At 33.2% G+C, this 22,399-nt stretch overlaps 1 protein-coding gene across 1 annotated transcript in view; it reads left to right on the top strand.

Moving 5' to 3' along the window:
• Positions 1–6,602: 6,602 nt before the first annotated feature.
• LOC123662666 (cyclin-dependent kinase inhibitor 1-like) overlaps positions 6,603–22,399 on the top strand; it is a 30,812-nt gene continuing 15,015 nt past the window's right edge. Inside the window, exons 1-2 of the mRNA XM_045597471.1 lie at positions 6,603–6,688; positions 7,972–8,410. Of these exons, the coding sequence (XP_045453427.1) occupies positions 8,023–8,410 (388 nt within the window). The 5' untranslated portion in view covers positions 6,603–6,688; positions 7,972–8,022. The remainder of the gene's footprint in view (positions 6,689–7,971; positions 8,411–22,399) is intronic.

Raw genomic sequence — 22,399 nt, 5'->3', positions numbered from 1 at the left:
CAGTTTCACTCAAAATATTTTAATTCAGAATAAATTGAAACGTAACCGTTCTCTTAACGAGTGTACCTTCCAGAGTTCGACCCGCGATTACACGGTGATTTGGCATGGCGAACTAACAGTGGTCTCTTCAAAGATTTGATTGCTTGCTCAGACACGCTTTGCTTTTAATTACACACATCGCCCGATTTACGTACGTTTCGGTTAAGGTCCTAGAAAAAAGTTTATTGTTCATGCTTATCTTATATTTATAGGAAATTTAAACTGTGACTTATTGGATAAATACCTACGTGTAAAATATTTGGTATGGAAATAATTTTTGGAACGAAGTTCCTTACAGCAGGCTTGACATTTGGCTGGGCGACCGAACTGAAAAAAATCTGATACTAAATCCGTAAGAAAAATATATAACGGAAGTGACGTAATATCAGTCACACGACTGTATAATTTTGTTTGAATTATTTTATTTTACGGTATTTGTTATTTTCTAAAATACTAAATTTCCTAAATACTTTTATGTACTTAATTAAAAACCAATCAACAAAATTAAAAAAAAAATCAAGAACTAGAAATTATTTATAAAATTCAGCATTTTTTTTTTCAAATTGTGTTTCTTCTATATTATCCGAAGGAACTTCGTTCCTACCTGGTGTCCCATGACACCACATATTTTTTAAACAAACTATACAGGCGAAAAAGGATGCTTCTGATGATCCTGAGGTTGGCAAACTATAGCGCGATTCGTTCAAGATAACAAGACGTTGACACGTCGCACGATTGTGAAGTTGTGGAAATCATTACAACGAAGATACAACGATTACGACGATTTTTTTCTTTGCTGGATTATCCCACTATTCACCCACATGACGTCCGATGATAGAATAACGCTGTTCTTGACCTATACTTGTAATAAGTCGGGAAAAAAGTTTATCCGCATTGTATATACAAATTAAAGACGTTTTTCAAAGTTTAATTACGTTTCATCTACACATCTATACAAATAAATAAAATAAGAGTCGGTCTGTGATAATAAAATAACCGCTTTTTACTAAATGCCTATGGATGTATATAACGACACATATACCAAAATATATTTTTTTACAATTTTTGTCTGTCTGTTTGTTCCGGCTAATCTCTGAAACAGCTTGACCGATTTTGATGGGACTTTCACTGGCAAATAGCTGATGTAATAAGGAGTAACATAAGCTATTTTTATTTTAGAAATATATTTATTTTATAACTCTACGAACAGAGAATATCTATTTGTTAAATTCCACGCACACGAAGTCACGGGCACAGCTAGTTTTAATATATGTATATGTAATCATGACGAAGGTAGTGACATAATCCCGTTCGCTTAGATATTTTGGATTTAAAAAATATACTAAACATAATATGCAATATATGCAAATAATATTTACGTAAACCCACATATAAAACTATAGATATAACTCATATAAGTAACTTAAGCTACGATATTTGCTGACCTTGCTACCGTACTATTTGCCAACGTGCAAAAAAAGGTATTTGGTTTTATCTACGAACATATTTTACACAAAAATAGCACTTAAATTATTGTGATAAATACCTCGCAGTATTCTTTTATTTGTTTTATGTTATCTGAGATTGTCGTTACGAAAAAAATCGAGTGATTCCACGCGAGATTTGAATGAAATAGTAGGTATAAGCTTTTTGTACCGTAAAATTAATTTATCTCAATTTTGATTTGATAAACTTTCATTGTCGCTGTGTGGCTACGTCAGTAAAGAATATAGCCACCCCCTATCTGTTCATCAGGGAAGTTTGTGAGCTATGTCAGATTCTTATAATTTTAACTGAGGTAGGGCACAGCAGGAAATTTCCTGCTCAAAATATGGAGCAGCCCGACTGGGGTACTATTTCGACCTTACAGAAGATCACAGCTAAATAACATTGTTTTCAAGCAGTATTGTGTTCCTGTTGGTGAGTAAGGTGACCAGAGCTCCTGGGAGGAACTGGGGATGAGATCGGCAACGCGCTTGCGATGATTCTGGTGTTGCAGATGTCTATAAGCTACGTTAATCGCTTACCATCAGGTGAACCGTACGCTTATTTGCCGATCTAGTTCTATAAAAAATAACCTACGGTGTACTGTCAATGACTAATTAGCAGGATTTTGGGTACGCTTTCACACTCTTGCACAATCCTGCCATTTTCCGAGATTGATCTCAACTTCCCCAAATCTGTTCATTCTATTTTAAATTATTTGTAACAATAAATATTATTTTCTGAGGGATGAGCAATAAGATAAATAATGCAGGGCTTTAATGTTATAATTTGTTAAATTTACGATGGCCGGTAACACGAGGCAGCAGCGTCTTCGGTGCGACAAAGCCAGCCCTGTGGTCACTAACCCACCTGCCCAGCGTGGTGACTATGGGCAAAACACATGAGTTCAAGCCATTTTTGGCTCGAACTTGTGGAGGCCTATGTCTAGTAGTGGACTGCGATAGGCTGGTGTGATGACGATGTGATGATGACGATGGCCGGTTACCGTGATTTAAATATGATTTTTATCAAAATTGACACAACCGTAAACTACATACGCGATTGAAATTCCTGCAAGTTATAATTCTTTACAGTTGATATTTGGCGTTTACGTCAATTTTTATTGCAACGTATTCAAAACTCTTTACCAAGACAAAAATCAAGATACTATGAAGGATAAGCTATTTCTTATAACCAATTGAAAAAATTACTTTTTAAAACATTTCAGTTCTAAATATAACCCAGAACGTCGGAAATGCGCGTCCGTTACCAGGTGTCGGTTAGAGGTTTTTGTGTAACGCAAAAATGTGTTTCAGATCAATCATCCCCCGGATAACCGTGAAATGAGAGGCTGGAAGATTTTTTTACAGAAGTTATTGTATTGACTTGACGTCAACCATAGGTTTATTATATATTAAGTAGGATTTAAATTTAATTAAACAAGGTAAAAAAAAACAATTGTCAATTAAATTGAGGATAAGACATAGTCATAGAGATTTATATCGAATAAAACACAATCCTTGTATGTGACAAGATAATTACTACGAGTACAAATACTAGCGACCGGCACCGGCTTCGCACGGTTGCAAAAACTATCAGCGTTCCTCTACTATATTATGCATGTCATCATCATTGGCCTTAGTCCGTCTATTGCAGACAATTTAGACAGTGTCAGACAGACACTGTGTCGCCTAGGACACTCTTCAAGAAAACGCAGAGTTGCCTAAGCTCTGCGCTCCTCTCGACCTCACTGGCTAGGCCCACAGAAACGACGAGTCGATACGTGTGGAGCCAGTTCGGCTGCAGGAGTCTTTCGCATTTTAGAGCTATGCCACGAATGCTTGTCGGAGACCCTATTCCGGGTTTCAAATGAAGTTTTCCTTCCCCGGGACCCTGACGATTTTGAGCCAGGTTTATCCCTCGGTCGCGTTTTACGACCTCCACGGGAAGAAAGAGGATGGTGCTATTTATTCTACTCGGCCGACACCACACGGCAAATTATGCATGTATTATACTTATAAACCTTCCTCTGGAATCACTCTATTTACTAAAGAAAACCGCATCACAATCCGTTACGTAGTTTTAAAGATCTAAGCATTCGGACAGCGGGAAGAGACTTTGTTTTATACTAAGTCATTATATAGTATTATGTATAGTAATTATTATTGTAATTATATTATATATCAATATTAATAAAAAAAAATTAAAAAATCTTATTTTTAAAAACAAATTTGTTTTGATGGTACCTAAATATTTCCAAATTTTAATAATTGTCAACCTTTTTTAGCCGACTTTAAAAAAAGGAGGAGGTTACTCAATTCGACCGTATATATATATATTTATTTTTTATGTATGTTCGGGGATAACTCCGTCGTTTATGAACTGATTTTGATAATTCTTTTTTTGTTGGAAAGGAGATATCCCTAGTTTGGTACCATGATAAGGAAACCAGGATCTGATGATGGGATCCCAGAGAAATCGAGGGAAACTCTCGAAAATCCGCATAAATTTTTACTGTGTGTACCGATTTTGATGATTTTTAATTTAGTCGAAAGCCGATGTTTATCATGTGGTCACATTTAAATTTCATCGAGATCAGAATACAACTTTTGGAGTAATCTTTGATAATGCGTATTTACTTGACTATTTTTTCGTCTACCTACGTTGTATTACTTGTCGATATAATTGAAGTCGGTTTTTCTTCGTTTGCCTGCAAACACAATTATTACTATTTATTTTATTTTTCCAAATTTTGTATTTATAATCCTTGTTTTATTATTGCGTTGTCATATGGCTAAGTTTGATCTAAAGATTGCTATGAATTTATTACCAATTACATCTGATGATGAGGTCAGTATCAAACAACGTATTGCCGGATTCCGGATTCCACAACAAATATTGACGCATCCCTCAAACCCAAAACGCGGATACGCAGATCTAACTTTGAAAATTCGTATTAATTTTTTTGGGTAATACGTCAAAAAATAGAAAATAAATATATCTATACTAATATTATAAAGCTAAAGAGTTTGTTTGTATGCTTGCTTGCTTGAACGCGGTAACCTCAGGAACTACTGGTCCGATTTGAAAAATTATTTCAGTCTTAGATAGCCCATTTATCAAGGAAGGCTATAGGCTATATTATAAATAGGTTATATTATCACGCTAAGACTAATATGAGAGAAGTCCGCGTAGACGAAGTCACGGGCAGACTGGTGTAATAATAAGGTTGCAAATCACAAGAGTAAGCTCCAATCCTTCTTCTACGTGGAGAAAGAGACCTGTGCCCAACAGTGGGATGATACAGGCTGAATGCGGTATGCGGTATACGGTAAAAGAAAAAGTTGTTTCCATTGAGAAAAAGAGTTTTATCATACAACGCTTAGAAGCTAGAGAGTCAAATATAAGGATTGCGGAGAACGTATATATCAATAGTATGAAATATTGAAAATCCTTTTCTTATTAACCCTTAATCAACCTAGCCCCTAAAACCCTCCTTTACAAAACTTCAACTAACATTTTCGACAGCTAATTGCATTTAAAAATAGCTTTAAGTACAATTCCAAGCCATTATCTAATGCAATCTAGTAAACAACAAAAATCTATCTTTTTATCCTATTACAAATACGCATTTGAAATTCTAGCAACATTGGTATATTATTTTAAGAAAAAAAAAAATTAAATATACCGTCAATTTTTTTATCTCCACAGAGTAGTAAAAAGCTATTTAAAAATCTGGCAACACCGCTCATTTGAATGCACCTGCAGAGAAAGCATTTTTTTATTTACTCTAACATCTGCACCGGATACTATTTTTTTTTTTTGTTTACCGCAAAATATTCTGGTTTCCGTCGAATGTGGGTCAAAACATCACTAACATTCTAACGGTTTTGATAAATGTAAACAATTAATAATTATTCTAATCATTAATCTGAAACAATCTTTGTGAATCCCACTGCTGGGCGAAGAATTTCACTCCACATAGGGAATGAGTTATAGATTAATCCACCAAACCATTAAGAGTTAATTAAAACATACAGAATGGCTTTACGTGCTCTTCAAAGTACGTTGAGAAATCCACAAGGACATACACCCTAGTTAAAAACAAATATTTACATTCGCTTCAGTCTGTAATATCCCACTACTGGGCATAGGCCTCTTTCCCCGTGTAGGAGAAGGATCAGAGCTTAATCCACCACGCTGCTCCAATGCGGGTTGGCGGATATATTCCCTACTATGAGTAACGATCGCTATCAGGTGTACATGATAACAACCGGGACCGACGGCTTAACGTGCTCTCTGAGGCACGGTGGGGAGACCCATGAAGACTGCACAAACACCCAGACCACGGCAAACACCTGTATGGCCAATACAAATGTATGTCGTGTGCGGGAATCGAACCCGCAACCGCCAGCGCAACAGGTACAATCCATGGCTGTAACCGTTGCGCCAACGCGTCGTCTAAAATAATATTTTATTTCAAAATGAATAAATAACAAGAATAGCTAGATGGCTAAACCATATTTAAATAATACTTTAGTTGTGTACAGATATTATAAATTATTATTTTCTATCTCATAAAAACAAGAAAATGATTTGCGTCAATGTTTGAAAAGAAAAATGTGCAAATTATACATAATCTTATTAACGACTAAATAAAAATTAAGACAATTTAAACGATTTCACAAAGTATTAAAAAACCCCTCTTGATAGATTATTGGATTGTTTTTATCACTTATCAATTTGAAAATTTTAAATGCATAATTTCGAAAAATATGTCGAATAATATATTACTAAGTAAAATATAAAATCTATACGTGAGCGGATCTTAGCCACCTACATATATACAAACTTGAAAGCGTTACTGAAATAAAAAGTAAACAAAGCAAAAGCAAAACGCGCCAAACAATTTTCCGTAACAAAACTCGTGCGCACCGGAAAGTCGCATTTATTTCCCGCCATCCGGCGCCTCGACCAACCGAAATTTGCCGCCTAAAATCACTCGACCAATGGTAACAATGGCCGCCATTTTCAACCAATCCGCGTTGAGCCCGCGCTCTCGCCATCGCGTCATTGTCATACCTCGAAAAATAGTACGCCAGTGCAGTGAACCCCGACGGTAAATTGAAGATTTTCCGTGTTTTATTGATATAAAACCAACGCGGTAAGTACATATTTATGTTTATTTACAAAAATAAGCACCGTTTTATCATTTTAGAAATCACTTTTCTGTTAATCTAGCTCCGTTTAATTTTAATTTAACAATTTTATTCAGACTAGTCATACCAGAAATGACGCTTAGCAAAAATAAAGATTACATAAAAATAATACGTTATTAAAAAAGTATTTTCGCTGTTTTTCCACAATTATTTGTGTATCTGTAATGCTTTTGTCAATCATCGTTTTTAATCGTACCTAAAATTCTAGTCTTCGTTGAGCAAAATGGCGGCGACGTTGTGTGCTATTAATATATTTCCCGTCTTTTTTCATGCAACGTAACTGTGTGCGGGTGTGATAGGGACAGCCATGTTTCTGATAAGAAGTTTTAAAGTATGCTGCACACGTAACTAGACACGTCTTCGTTCTTCGTAAACAAGCTCCATTGTTGTGTTGCCATCGTTATAATTTATTGTTCCCGTAATGAAGGGAGAACTTTATTTATATTAAAATCTTATTAGGAAAAGTACGTAGCTTTGTCACTAGTAAGTTCTCATTAATTAATAATAACAAGAAGTGATTCGATACTGAATTTGTAAGCAAAGCGTACACGAATTTCGTGCTGTAGTTATGTAACTATGTTTTATTTGTATGTTATTGATGTTTGTTAAAAAAATAATTTCTTCAAAAATTTAAACACGTAATCGTAGCCGTCACAAATGGCTTTATTATGTCAATGCTAAAAGTTACAAAAAAGGAAATGGGAAAAAATATGTATATTATTATTATTATTAAAGTATATAAATAAAAAAACTGAATAAGTAATATATGTATAATTACTATATAAAAACTGCTATCAATAAATAAAAACTTGATTATTAAATGCAGCAGAAACATATACCAAAATAAATTATCATCTTTAATAAAATGTCTTAAAATAATCGCCCGATACTTAAGAGTATAGAAACAAAACCAAATAGAGTAACAAGAAATAGGTTATGAGAAAACAATGCAACAGTGGTGCCACACTGTATCGAGCAGGGGTACTAAGCGCGTGGGGCGACGCGCCGGGATCGAGAGAGCTCACGCGCGACGTAAGCGCACTCCGCACACAGTTTATAACTTCAAATTAGTCGATGAACGCTCGTACGTCCGTTTGGACGTGTGTCGACCGCGTCGTCGCGTCATACTTGTTTACTATCGAATTATCATTAGAAATATATGTGCGTCAAAACTTACGTTTGTTATTCAGTGAACTATAGAAACTTATTCGAACATTTCTCTATATAGGAGCGTCGCGGATGCTATCGAAGTGCGTCGTCGGACTGTAAAAAATTGAAGATGTCCGCGTTGAGTGTGAGAGCGCCCGGCCTGCAGGCCACCACAGTGCTGGACACGAGGTCGTTACGTGTACGAGGTGTGACTACCCTGGATGGTGTCAGGAGAAACCTGTTCGGGTGTACGGACAGGGAAGAGAACAGAAGGTTCGTGGAGAGAGAGCTAGCTAGGCAGCTGGAACTGGACAGCCAAAGATGGGGTTTCGACTTCGCGAATGAGAAACCGCTAGCCGGTACCCAGAGGTTCGCCTGGCAACTCGTTCCAGCGTCTACGATTCCCGCAGCACTTAGAAGGTCACCTATCACGATCACAACACCAAAACCTGCGACAACTGTACAAGAAACAAAAGTGTCCAGTCCAGAAAACAACAAAACGCAAAAGAGAATAACAGGTCAGTACCTTTATAACATTTAGTTATATTAACCACAGCTATCTTTACACAGCGATAACCTGCCAAGCTAATATTTACTGTAAATATAGTTATCTATAGTTCGCTCAATCTGTATTATTACTATTTTACCATAATTACATATATTAACGCAATAATTTCATTTAACGCGCACAGCGTATAACTTTCTGTTTGGTATTGCCTGTCAACACAATCACGTGAGTCATAAGCACAGGATTAAACATCGTTTCAAATAAAAATATGAGTAGTAATGATGACATATCCAGAACAGGCACAAGGTTAAATGATTGACAACTTTTTAACTCTTGTCATTATGAAGATTGCCGCCCCTTACACAATATTTTACTAATAAAAAATAAAAAACATTTTTTTTTTCAATTGTAATGCAAATGTTTATATCTAAATACGTCATGTTTGGTGTTGCACAATTAGCTGAAAAACTGCTATCGAGTTCCGTCAGACCAAATAGCGTCCAGAAACATTTGCTCAGATTCGTATCCGATACTCAAATTCTCCTATTCGTATTTTTTCTTGAAAAAATCTTATTACAACAAAAAACATTGTACAGTTATAAAAGTAACTACACTCTCGAATTGTCGACCGTAATGAGAATATCATTAGTCTAAAAAACTTTCATTTCTTCTTTTTACAAATTATTTGAAACAGTACGAAAGAAAAAGAAATGTAAATTTAATACAACAGTTCTTTTAATTACACATTCATGATAAAATTAAGATTTACAGTAATTATTTCTCTATTAAAACTTTTTTACGTTTACTTCCTTGTTATTCTGTAACCCCATAAGCAACGCCTTAATATTCTATAGAAGGTCGGACTGGCAATTTTTTGTCCACTACGGTGTCGAAAAGTTCATAAGACGGGGCCATTATTAAATAATTTACTAACTCGTAATTACAAATTAAGTTTCAATACAATCTTATTAAGTTAATTTTTAATGAACATTTTCGCGCGTAGTCTAAGAGGGGCGGAGTTTTACGCAAAAAAAATTTGTTAAAGTACTTATTAAAGTTTTTGTTAGTTTTGATTAGTCAAAGGGTTTTAATGTATTGTTCATACTGCTGACCTAGATTATTGTTTGTTTTGACATATTACGCAGCGAGTACGTACCTCCCACATTTGTTCCATTTTAGACTACATGTGTGGCTAACTAGACGCGGGATAATAATATTACTATATAAACATTTGCGTATTTATTGTTTCTCATATGAGTGATTAAACACATGATACAATGAACGCAAAACATAATACGCATATTTTAAGTTACAATTTTAATCATATTTAATTTTTTACTTTCATTTCAATATTAAGTAGTTATCAAAATAAATACGTATAAATCAATGAAAAGTGACTATTTAGTAGTGAATTACGTAGTATCACCCGTCCTTGTCACACCCACATTGATACAAGCAGGCGCGTCATTTTGCCACCTACAACGCATGCGCAATCTTCATTGCAAAATGGCGGCTACTATTGTATTACGGTTTCAAAAAAATCTATCATTGTTGCTACTGCAAATAAAGTTAATAATAATAATAATCTTTATTTCGGGACTAGCTCATATAGTGTTAGTAAAAATGTTTCTTATAATCTAATGTTAGTACAATTACCTTATATAATAATTACATTCTAACAAATTTTAAAATAATAATAATAATAATAATAATATGATTTATTTTTTTATACTTTTAAAATAAACATTTTTTTTTTATTTACTCCATATTTCTTAACAGAAAATTTATCATATTTACGAGGTAATTCTGAAAGAATAATAATTTAATACGTAAAATATATATCAATCTAAATAATTATAATGAGTGGTCATTTCAACGGAAATAATACATCTGTAATCGAAAACCCATAAAATCAAAGCATATCATTACCCGCAGATGTAAATTCTAACTAATCGTTTAAAGAGTTCTTAAACTAGAGAAGGGTCACAAATTGCATTGTCTAAAACTGACCAACCGTACGGAGTAAGTAGGGGGTCTAAGAAATAACCGGGTCACCCAATTTCTAAGATCCCTTCTACGTACGTAATTACACCTTTTCTAGTGTCATTGAACTCAAATGTTTTCTTATTTCTGTACTTAAGTGGACGTAGCCGCGGGGTCCCTGAAATTCTATGCTTTGTAATGTTACAATTATATAAACTGAAAGAAATATTCGACTATCGAATTTCATTCCGTATTTTATTATTATATACAGTACCTATCAGCGTTGTTCTAGAGCTGGACAAAGTTTCCTCATTCTCTCATTTTAAAGGCAAGGAAAAATGTAATTCATTACGCTGTTTTAGTACAAATTGACACAATCTACTAAATTCATTCTAAACGCATACAATTATATGGGGTCACTAGAATGTTTAACTATTATTCAGCCTATCCTAATAACCTCACATTTACTTAACAGTTATCATTAATATAATTTACGTACTCGTAAAAGATATACTTAGATTTGTATGATTACTATACGAAGGAGATAATTATTAATAATAGGATTTAATGTGAAGATGAATTTAATTTATAAAATAAACGATATTACAATTAAAATATGAGAATGAAATAATTATAATTTACCGTGTGGTCTAAGGTGTAAAATTTGTAAGGAGCTGGCCCAAGTTAACAAAATAATATGTTACGTCAATTATCATCAGGAGTTCGCCACACAATGTTTCACAGCCTACTACCAAATATAAAATAAAGAGCGTTCACAACCGTCAATTATAATTTACTTGCTGTTCTAAATCTCATCTCTCAACTACATTTTAATTAAATTAAAATACATACTTGTGTAAATAAGACACGGCAGATGTACATAAATTATCGCAGCCGCGAATCAATTTTATTAGCGAAAGTAAATGCGTTGCACTCGTAAATCTCATTACTGCATTGTGATTCGTAATGCACAAAGCGGCTCGTGCGCACGCGCACCCTTTTGTGTCTCACCCTCGCGGACACTGACTCTAACGGCTATATTGATTTTTTAACTGTCACATACACACCGGCTACTTATTACAATTTCCTGTTACTAATAAAAAAGTAGTTAATTTTTATTACTTATAGGTATTATTACTGCAACGCGAGAGGAGTAATAAAGATTTAATTTGTGACTTGAACTAGATCGTAAAATAAAGTTTCGTGAGAAAAACATTAATATTACACCAAGTTTTTGTGTAAAAAGATCGATAGACAATATTTATCTTTGTGTTAACTAGGTTATTGGGGTGGGTCGATATTTGGCAATGTAGTGAAATGAAACACAGTCGCGAAATAAATGCGGGTGGGTAGAAAAAGTTCTGTCAACAAATGTGTTCGAATTTCAAAATTTCAAATTTTGAAATTCGTGTAATAGGGGAACACTAACGGCTAAAGCATCTGCCAACCCCCACGCTTTACCATATTTATAGAACCCTCCATACATTCTACATCGGGTGACCGTAGGGAGGCGTCATCTGTTTACAGATCGATTTCAATATGGGATAGCGCACGCAATTCTGTTTCAAATACTTTACGAATTCGCCATACCTAGATAAATAATAAATTTTCAACTACCTTCTGATCTCTTGTCACTTAAACTAGCCACTCGATCATCATTAAAACTTAACGTTTTAAAACCGTCAAACGGAAATTAAAAAGAATAATTTTACAAAACGACTTGTCCACACTTAACGCAAATGCATTTGACCAAGCGGTAATGACATTGTTGATGCAGTTACGTTCTCACGGCAAGGCTCAGGTGTGCTGAAACCCTAAGGAAACAGAATGTAAGATATGGTTCAGTGATCCTAACGAATACTAACGATAAAAAGACAAGATGTCTAAGAGAAAATTCCATTGGCAGCCGTGTCATAAATTATTTAATCACTGGCTATAGTTCCTAATGAGGATATCTTGGTACAAGAAAATATTTAACTTATATCGTCAAATCAATCTTATTTACAGAAAAGATAACATGCCATCAGAGCTTTTTTTTAAACATAATAATTCTATTTGTTTTTCTGTATACAATAAAAATAGAGTTTTAAAATTTGAATATATATGATTTTAAAACGGTATATCAGTGCATGTTTGCCATTTACTTGACGCACTTTCTAACATTTCATTGAGATGAAAGTCTTCCCACGCACACGCTACGTTCATTGTTATGTATCTTACAACACGTTTATATACATATTAATGTTTTATTATAAAATTACCTATTGAAATAAAACATGTTTGCTATATGTAAATATACGTTATAGAGCCACTTAATTCTCAAAATTAGGTGTATCAGAATAAACAAAAACATTTTTATGATAATTAATTCAAATTAGAAAATATATTAAAAAATGCGTTTTATAAATTAGGACTAAGAGACATATTTATAGTTTTTAACCCATCATCAAATTTCTTATAAAAACTTGTTGAATAAAACACACGCAATGATAGACAAATCTTGTGAAATAACCGATAGTGAGTTGATACTTAAAATGTCGGAAATATCAAAAACTAGCAACTCGCCCCGGCTTCGCACGGTTCCAAAAACACTGATGTGTTCGTATACTATATTATACATGTATTGCATATATAAACATTCCTCTGGAATCACTCTATTTACTAAAAAAAAACTGCATCAAAATCCGTTGTGTAGTTTTAAAGATCTAAGCATGCAGAGAGAGCAGGAAGCGACTGTTTTATTAACCGACTTCAATAAAAGGAGGAGGTTACTCAATTCGACGGTATATATATGTGTGTGTATATATATACATATATACATATTATGTGTTCGAGAACAACTTCGTCGTTTATGAACCGATTTTGATAATTCTTTCTTTGTTGGAAAAGAGAAATCCCAAGTGTGGTACCATGATAAGGAAACCAGGATCTGATGATGGAATCCCAGAGAAATCGAGGGAAACCCTCGAAAATCGTAGGGACGACTAGTGCGTTTGTTAATTTTATTCGTCTGCTTATGTTGTATAACTTGTTGATGTAATTGAAGTCGGTTTTTTTCGTTTGCGAGCAAATACAATTATATCACTAGGCACACAAGGCAATGCTAAGAAATACTATAATGCAAATATTATAATCTGTATGATATAACTTCACACTACTCATACTTAGCATGTTTCATGATTTGATTATCTGACATCAGACAGATCTGTTACTTTTGTCACGGATGGTGGCGCGGCCCGTTTTTCTATGGGAACACCGTAAAATGTGGACCATTATATTCCTGTTTGGAAGATAAGTGAAAGTGCTCCCGAGACTTTTGCTTTCAACCAAACATTATATCACGGAATCACTTTTGATAGTTTACTATAACTGTGCAAAATTATTAGATTACCTAATGTTTTGCTCATAATTTAATGACACTACCATAACACTACTTACTAGAATGCATATGATAAAATAACTGTTATATAAATTGTAGTATTCAGTTAAATTTCCAAGGTAGGAGCTATCATGCACGTTTGCGTGCGAAACGAAAAACAAATAGTCAATTCAGAACCTCCCCTTTCAATAATTACATGTTAATTGAAAGTCGATACACAAAAATGAATGTTTTCCCAAGCGCCTGTCTCTGTTTGAGGATCATTTAAAGCTATATCTGTAATTTACCAATAACGGTTCAATGGTGATACGGAGGTAGATAATTGAGTATCAGTAATATATCACCCTTGTTAAACGTTTCCCATGACGGTCAGTGAGAACGCACGTGTGATCGAACATTTAGCGTGTTTTTTGTACGTTTCACAATCCATCCGTTAATTAATGGAATACAATGGACTAAACATCCGTTCTCGATGATTAATTTTACTAATATTTACTCTTGAATAACTTAAAAATGTATAATGTAAGTAAATTCTTAGTGTTAAACAAATTGGTTGAGATTCAGATTGATTTAAAAACACTAAAAATTCTGGAAACTTTAAAAAAAAATCCAGACTAAAATATTATCAGAACAATTAATAATTTTCGACAAATTTCATCAATCACATTTCATTATTTCCAATTTACAGCTCGCGCCGTCATTGTTTTTAAATGGAACGCGTCAATATCAATTTAGAAACGCGCCGGATTTATATTTCGGCTTGACAGCTGTCCGGAGAAAATAAATGCATCGAGAAAAAAACCGCATTGTCAATATACCACACGATCGCTGGGTTTAAAACAAAAAAAATTTGACGTCCAAAAAATATTGTTCAAGTTGTTTTTGTATTTTAAAATTTTAATAAAAAACGGTAATGTTCCGCATAGTGCACCCGCGCAGATAACCATAAAAGGGGGCGTTGAGAGTTTCTGACTATAATATAACGGTCGTTCGACTTTCGGACTTAAAATTTGTCCGTTACTAAAAAAAAGCAAAGTCAGCTAGAAATTATTTTAGAACAGCTTGAGGTCTTAGCGTTGTCTCAGCAATCGATATTTACAATTACACCCACATTAACTCCTATAGACACTCAACACAACTCGGAAGTCACACTAATGACTTATTCGTGGGAACCATAACATAATTACACCCGCAAGGAGTACTTTGCTAGGAATTTGGAATGGTAAGGTGCATTTTGGTCCTTTAATGACAGTCCTATTTCCTTGATGATATCTTCGAGCAGGGTTACCGAAGCGTTTCATCTAATAGGACCTCATTGACATACCGTATTTATTACACCGCGAACCGCAAACGAAAGATGTAATTTTATATACTTTGGTATCAGATGAAACGAGAAATTGAGAAGTGGAAACCACAAATCTAGTTTTGCAAGAACGGTTTGTAATATCGCAATGCAATTTCTATATCTAATGTCTATCATCGCTGATCTTACTTCTCGGACGTAACTCTGTTCTTTTCAACAAAGCGAACCCTGTTTAATGTTTCCATCATTATGTAAATGGATTCCGAGTGTTGTCACCAAAGGAAAGGGCGTGAAAACCGTGATGTATGGCTTCATTATACACACGATACAAATGTCCAGGGCTATATATATAAATCAAACGACACCAACACATTACTTATTCCGATATCTCCACATCAATTGAAAAACGACAATCGTCCACTCGAGACGCGGTCGGATTAGTCTTCTCGATTCATACATTCTAATGTATTTTTTTTTATTGTTATTCCTAAAATCTATTGTATGAAATGCAATAGTGTAATCGTTGATGGATAGGTGTGGACTCTGCATTAAATTATAGTTAATGGAGTATGAAATGTAACCGTCCTATGACATAACCCTGAGAAACGCACATTAAACATGACACTTGAGTAAGTAGTAAAACTAATTCTAAATCAAATAAGTAAATATGTTCAGCACATCGACAGGCCCTTTAGGTCAAAGTGTTTGCCTTAGATTATTTGTCCAAGAAACTCCAGTGTACGTGATCTCAAATAACTACAGGCTTAAGTGCGTAGGTTGGTAGATAAAATATTGTCGAATTTCCTAGAGTCTGTTCACCTGACAACTTTCTATTCCTCCCACGGCAGAAGTATATACACGATGTTTATGTTAATAAGTTACTACAGAAGTTATACAAATTCATAAATCCAAATTTTATTTGCGATTTTTAGGTTTTAGGAATAATTATTGTTTACCTCAACATCTTCCTTAAAAAATGTGTGAACTTTAACTCTTGGACACTTCTGTATTATCGTGTTGGTCATTCTTCTTGACAATTCAACTGTCACTAATGTCAGAGACATCTAGAAATGTTCCCTCGGAATGATGGATAGAATCCGATGAATGAAGATTTATGGTAATATCGAATTGAAATGTTAATGCGTTATAATTATCGAGTCGAGTACGTCTACAACTGAATAAATAGTAATCATGTATTCAAGTTTCACACGTTTGTTTACCTGTTTTCTTTGTTATGGTTTCGTTGAATGCTCAGAATCTTGAAAAAAAAAACTTGGATTTTATGATGGCGTTCTTCAAACAGAAATATTAACAATTTTTTCTATGCAAGTAACTATAAAACAAAGAGGAATTCATTGACCTCGGTCGGTACGCTTTGGCCGTCCGTTAATGAAGTACACAAATATGAAATCATAAAGAATTTATTTATACGAGTGCCAAAGCAAACATGGAATGCACAAACTTCAATAAAGGCTATACCAACGAACCCTTTGACCCGTCATGACACCTCCCTGATTGATAACGACCGCCATAAAGCATTCCTGGAGTCATGAGCACTAAAAGATCCTCTTAAAAACCCTTCAAAGATTCCCTAAGAAGTCACGGTCGTAAAAATAGAGCATTGTAAAAGAAAATATTAATATTTCATTCCATTCTTTGAGATGAGTATTAGTGATATAGAGTTACAATTCGAATTTTGTATTTAATTTTGTTATGAATAGTATTGTATAATGAAGCTAATTGTGTGTGAACAGAGCTTCATAAATATGAATATTGATGGTCATATCAGATTATAGGAATTTGTAAAGGGGGTTAAGGATTGGCTATCTTATTACAATCAGACGTAATTTTTTAACTGTTGAAATTAAATTATTTCAATTATAATTTGGGGCTTATTTAATTTTCTATAATTTTGAATAAACCATTAAATAGAATAATATTAATTTTAAAATAAGAATATTAAAAAATAAATAAATTGTAACTTATAATATCTAACTTTCTTATTCGGTAAATACTTAAAAAAAGACGCTCAAGAATGCCAAACCAGATTACATACGTAACTGAGAGCCGTTACTAGAGGCCCTTCGGGTTACCATAAAACTTATAACGGTATCAGAACGACCACAGTGTACTATGTACTACTTACTACTACTACAAGTTACAACTGCTTATATCAATAATGTGATTCATTGAAAAACAAACATTAAGTAACACTTATTGTTGACAATCCTTTTTTTCCATTTGAACAACTCCAAGCGTGAAGGTGAACAACACGTATAATATAAAACAAAGGACTTAGATTTTTTTTTGTTATACCTGTTTTTTTGTTATAATAATAGTTTTACAGTAATAATTGCAACAATGAATTCGCTAATGTTTAGATTCGCAGTGTCGCCGACCACTGTCTTTGCGGCGCCTGCGCATGAGGTCGACGAACCGACAACGTTCGTGTTATTGAACGTACGCAACTAAAGCACACACAAACAACACTGTCGAAACGAAAAAAAAAACGCTAAAAAAATTTAATCTTCTCTACAATTTTCGTTTGATACATTAATTTAACAAAAAAAGAAAGTTGATAACATTCCATTGAATAATATTATGTGATAAAATAAATTAATATAAGCCTTATTGGTATGTCATCATCATCATTACAGCCTATACAGTCCACTGCTGGACATAGGCCTCCACAAGTTTACGCCAAAAATAACGTGAACTCATGTCTTTTGACCATAGTCACCACGCTGGGCAGGCGGGTTGGTGACCGCAGTACTGGCTTTGTCGCTCTGAAGACGCTGCTGCCCGTCTTCGGCCTGTGTATTTCAAAGCCAGCAGTTGGATGGTTATCCCGCCACCGGTTGGCTTTTTAAGTTCCAAGGTGGTAGCGAAACTGTGTTATCCCTTAGTCGCCTCTTACGACACCCATGGGAAGAGAGGTGGTGGCTATATTCTTTAATACCGTAGAGTTATTGATATGTACAGTAAAATAAATATTCAAAAAAAATCATTCAAATGTTTCGTAACCAATGCGGTAACCAGTAGCAAAGGCCGTTCCTAAGTAACATTACACAATGCCCAGACTTTCGCAACGCACTCAAAATAAACGCGACAATGTGGCCGCGACCTAATACCAACGGTAGCTCAATTAACGGTACTATGACAATGGCTTTCGCGAGGCATTATACTAAATTCAAGTAATGCGCGTACGCACTTCGTGGACGTAAACAAAATATTTGTTTGTAAATAATGTTATTTCATACTTATATTATATACAGATAAATTAACAAAATATAAAATAAAAATAGGGTATGATAACTAAAACTTGACAAATTTTACTATATTTAATCAATCAATTTATATACTTTATATTTCTTTTATGAAAATATAAATAAAATATTTGATTACGTAGCGATGACACATCTAGTGTTTTGATGTTATCCATTATCTGTTTGATGCAATAATCTACATTATTTTTCGAAGTTAAATTTTAAACTTAGGTCAAACATTACAAGTTCGAACTATATAATGTAGACACCTGGACGATTTTGTTTCCTAGGCTTAAAATTACTGCAAATTTCGCTTTATGTTATTTAAATACGCACGCGCACGCCGGAAACTGAATAGCAATTTGGAACGCTAGTTTTATCTCAAAACGTCGGCGTTAAGGTGAATGAACTCAATGAGTTGTTTACCTAAGTATTGATGTAAACGCATCAAAATTGCATTAAACGCTATCAATTTCACGCCTAATCGCAGCTTGGCGAAGATAAAATATGAAAGACTTATTGTCATATAAAAACTCTTTATCAGTAACAGCTAACTAAATACAGCCACGTGTGTGTTTATTGATATTAATAAAAATCTATGTATTTTATAAGGAATGGATTTGGCTACAAGTTTACAAACAAACAACATTCCATCTCTTTCGTTTCGAGTATGAAAGAAGGAGATGGTTCACGTGGTTGCGCGGAGGACGTCGATCGTGAGGTTATTCAACTTTTAGCAATTTACGGTGAAAATTGCAATAAAAATTTTCGTAAATTAAACATTCACTTCGCGATAATATTCGGCACAATTTCATATCACATCGTTTTGAACGTAATTTCATGTAATAAAACGACTTCTTTATTTATAAGGTTCAAATGTAGAAACAGTAATAGTAAGGCTAATAACTTTGATAATTATTTTATTATGCGTTTAAAGAAGAGAAATTAGTTTCGCGTATCAACTTAACACTAACTTCTGTAATAAAAGAATACTTAAAAATAAACGACAACCAATGACTAAGTATTGAAACAATTAAAAGGTTTTTTCCTCCCGAGGTCATTGCGTGCACTTAGGAATGCTAGTTAGTAATTACGCTGTCTGATTTTTTATTCATCGTCCTACAATTTATTTAGGACTTGTAAGAATTACTTTGGAACTTAAAATAACTAGACTCAAAAACATCATATCAATAGAAAACATACTTCAAAACAATGACAGACCGTACTAATAACTTCTATACTTTAACAAAGTACTTTCATTATTCGCCGTTCTTAAAAATAAGTTTAGTATTATATGAAATATTTCGTTTGTGCTTCTCGATCTTTGCCAACTCCTCACATACCTTAAAAAAAACTACGTAGTTTAAGGATTTAACTTTCAATCTACGTAAATCAAAAGAGAGTTGAAAATATTTTGACATCAATTAATAACAATAATAATTTCAGCTTGTCGGGAAATAAAAAAATATGCATTTTAAATGAAAGTATGCATAATCTGACATTAATGAAAACTTGAATAACATCTCGAAACCGATCAACAATAATTTAAAAATAGTCTTACCATAGATTGCCATTTACAAAAACACGACATTAAATATTCAAAGGATGACAAATGAGAAAGAAAAAAAACAGCAACACCTATCTTTCAGCGTATATTTTTATCTTTTTTTCTTTTGAGCAATTTTTACGACCAAAAACTGAATATAAATAATTTTAAAATTTATGGCCATGTCTGTCGTAAGTTAATTTATTGCCATTTAAAGTAAAACTATTGAAAATTTTGAGTTTCATTTATGTTTTAAAATCAAACATAAAAATAATTTATTTCAAAAAGTATATAAACAATGTAAGGGCTATTTGTAATTCGTAGTCACATACAAGTTAAACAACTTTAAAATTTTGTCTTACGTGCTGACCACGTAACTCGTATAATTATAGGAGATACGCATATGGACAAACGTCTCTTTTATACATAGATACGATGATCTAAACCGGTTGAATTAGAAATCAACTCAATCTTGATTGCAGCCAGCCTGGTCGTACAACTAGATAATTATTTTAATACAGCGTTTATTTGTTCTGGTTTCGTAATTGTAGCACGTACTCAAAGTTTTTTTAATAAAAAATAAGTTGTTTTTAATCAGTAAATAGTAACTATTATTTTGTATTGATAAACTTAAGTGACCAATAAAATTGAGTCTAAAACAGGTTTGTAGATGACAATGATTACGGCACATAGGAGAATTTTATAATTGAATTAAAGACTGTAATTTATTGAACAATTTAAGTTTATCATGTTAAAATATATTGAGTTATGGGTTCGTGGTATTTTAATTATGTTCATAGAATGTTCGTTGAGAGTTTACAAAATTGTATAGTTTGAATAAAATTATCTAACCAAGATTACCAAGAATCTATTCGACGCCATCTAAATTGTTTTGATTCATCGCTCGTCTCAGTAAATACTGTAATTTAACGAACCGAACATACATAGGGTTTAAACGTTAGAAATATTACGTAAGAATTTTAAGTATTAAATTTTCAATTACACGTTATAGCTTCAAAACTCTAACAGACAATTACTTTTATAGATGTACTAGCTGACCCGGCGAACTTCGTATCGCCTAACAGTCGATTCTTTAATTTTATTAATTTTTTTTTAGAATTTTTCTCTCCGTAAGAACCATCCTCGTACTTCAAGGAACATTTTAAAAAAAGAATTAGCGAAATCGGTCCAACCGTTCTCGAGTTTTGCGCTTAGCAACACATTTTGCGATTCATTTTTATATATAAGATTATGTATAGGCATGTACACCAGTTATATTTTTCATGACCATAGCGCTAGTGATAGGCCTAAATATTAGGAGTTCAAAACGACACAATAAATAAAACAAAAAAGTAATACATCTAAATCATATTATTAATAACCATGTAATTTTTTACACAATTACTTCTTTTTACATAAAACAGCATAACTTTAAGCATTATTAAGGTACATACTACAAGTTTCAAGCATATGAATGCTCACAATAGGTCAAGTGCTACTTGAGACAATAATTTATTTTTTAACGACCTTCCCTTAAGTGGCAAATTCCACGAGTTATAATTTTTTAAATGGCCAAGATTATATGCACACGTGCAACTTATGCCTTATCTTATTTGTACAGTACTTACAACGTATTTGACCTAGACTACTGACCTTAAGGCGTCTAGGGCACAACTGATATAAGTTTTAGTTCCTAACTGTAGGTTAGATTTTTATCATATTGAAATTCACTTCATCATTTTTTATTTAATTAATACATGTGTATAATATAATAAGTATTAATATAACTTACATAAGAAATTCATATAAATATACACAGTGAAATAAAAAAGGGTACCATTTTTATTATTAAAAAAAAAACGTTCTTTTTTTAAATTGTTTCTTAAGTATTTCACAAATTTTTATCTATAATTTAGGGGTTATCGAATGTGACATTTACATCATTTATTTCTATTAAGGGATCTTTAGTTTTTGTCCTACTAACCCACAAGCGATAAGAATCCGTAAAAAATTAGGTAATAGGTACTGATTAGAATCATACATTGCCAGACGTTTAAAGAAACATAAAACTATTCATTCTAATCACGTAAATTAACATGATTTTTATTTACTCGTAACAAATTGTAAATTATTATGTAGTAGTAAATTACATACTTTAGCTTATGACATTACTTAATCTATACGAATAAATAAAATTGGTGTGTCTGTTTGTAATAGTAAAATAACTGCTTTTTAATAAATTCATAGTACATTTACCAAAATGACATTTTTTATAATTTATGTCTTTCTGTCTGTCTGTTTGTTCCGGCTAATCTCTGAAACGACTAGACCGACTTTGACGAGCTTTCAGTGGCAATAACTGATATAATAAGGAGTAACAAAGTAAGATTAAAGTAAGAGTTTTTTAAATTCCACGCAAACGAAGTCGCGGGCACAACTAATTATAAATAGTTGTGTAACTGACAAAATAATTAAGTTTAAATACAATAAAATTCATACTTGAATTAATTGCATTTTAATCG

This window comes from Melitaea cinxia, chromosome 19 (genome assembly GCF_905220565.1).
Source record: "Melitaea cinxia chromosome 19, ilMelCinx1.1, whole genome shotgun sequence".
Taxonomy (NCBI): Eukaryota; Metazoa; Arthropoda; class Insecta; order Lepidoptera; family Nymphalidae; genus Melitaea; species Melitaea cinxia.
The sequence above is the reverse complement of the archived record's forward strand: the minus strand, read 5'-3'. Positions and strand labels throughout refer to the sequence as shown.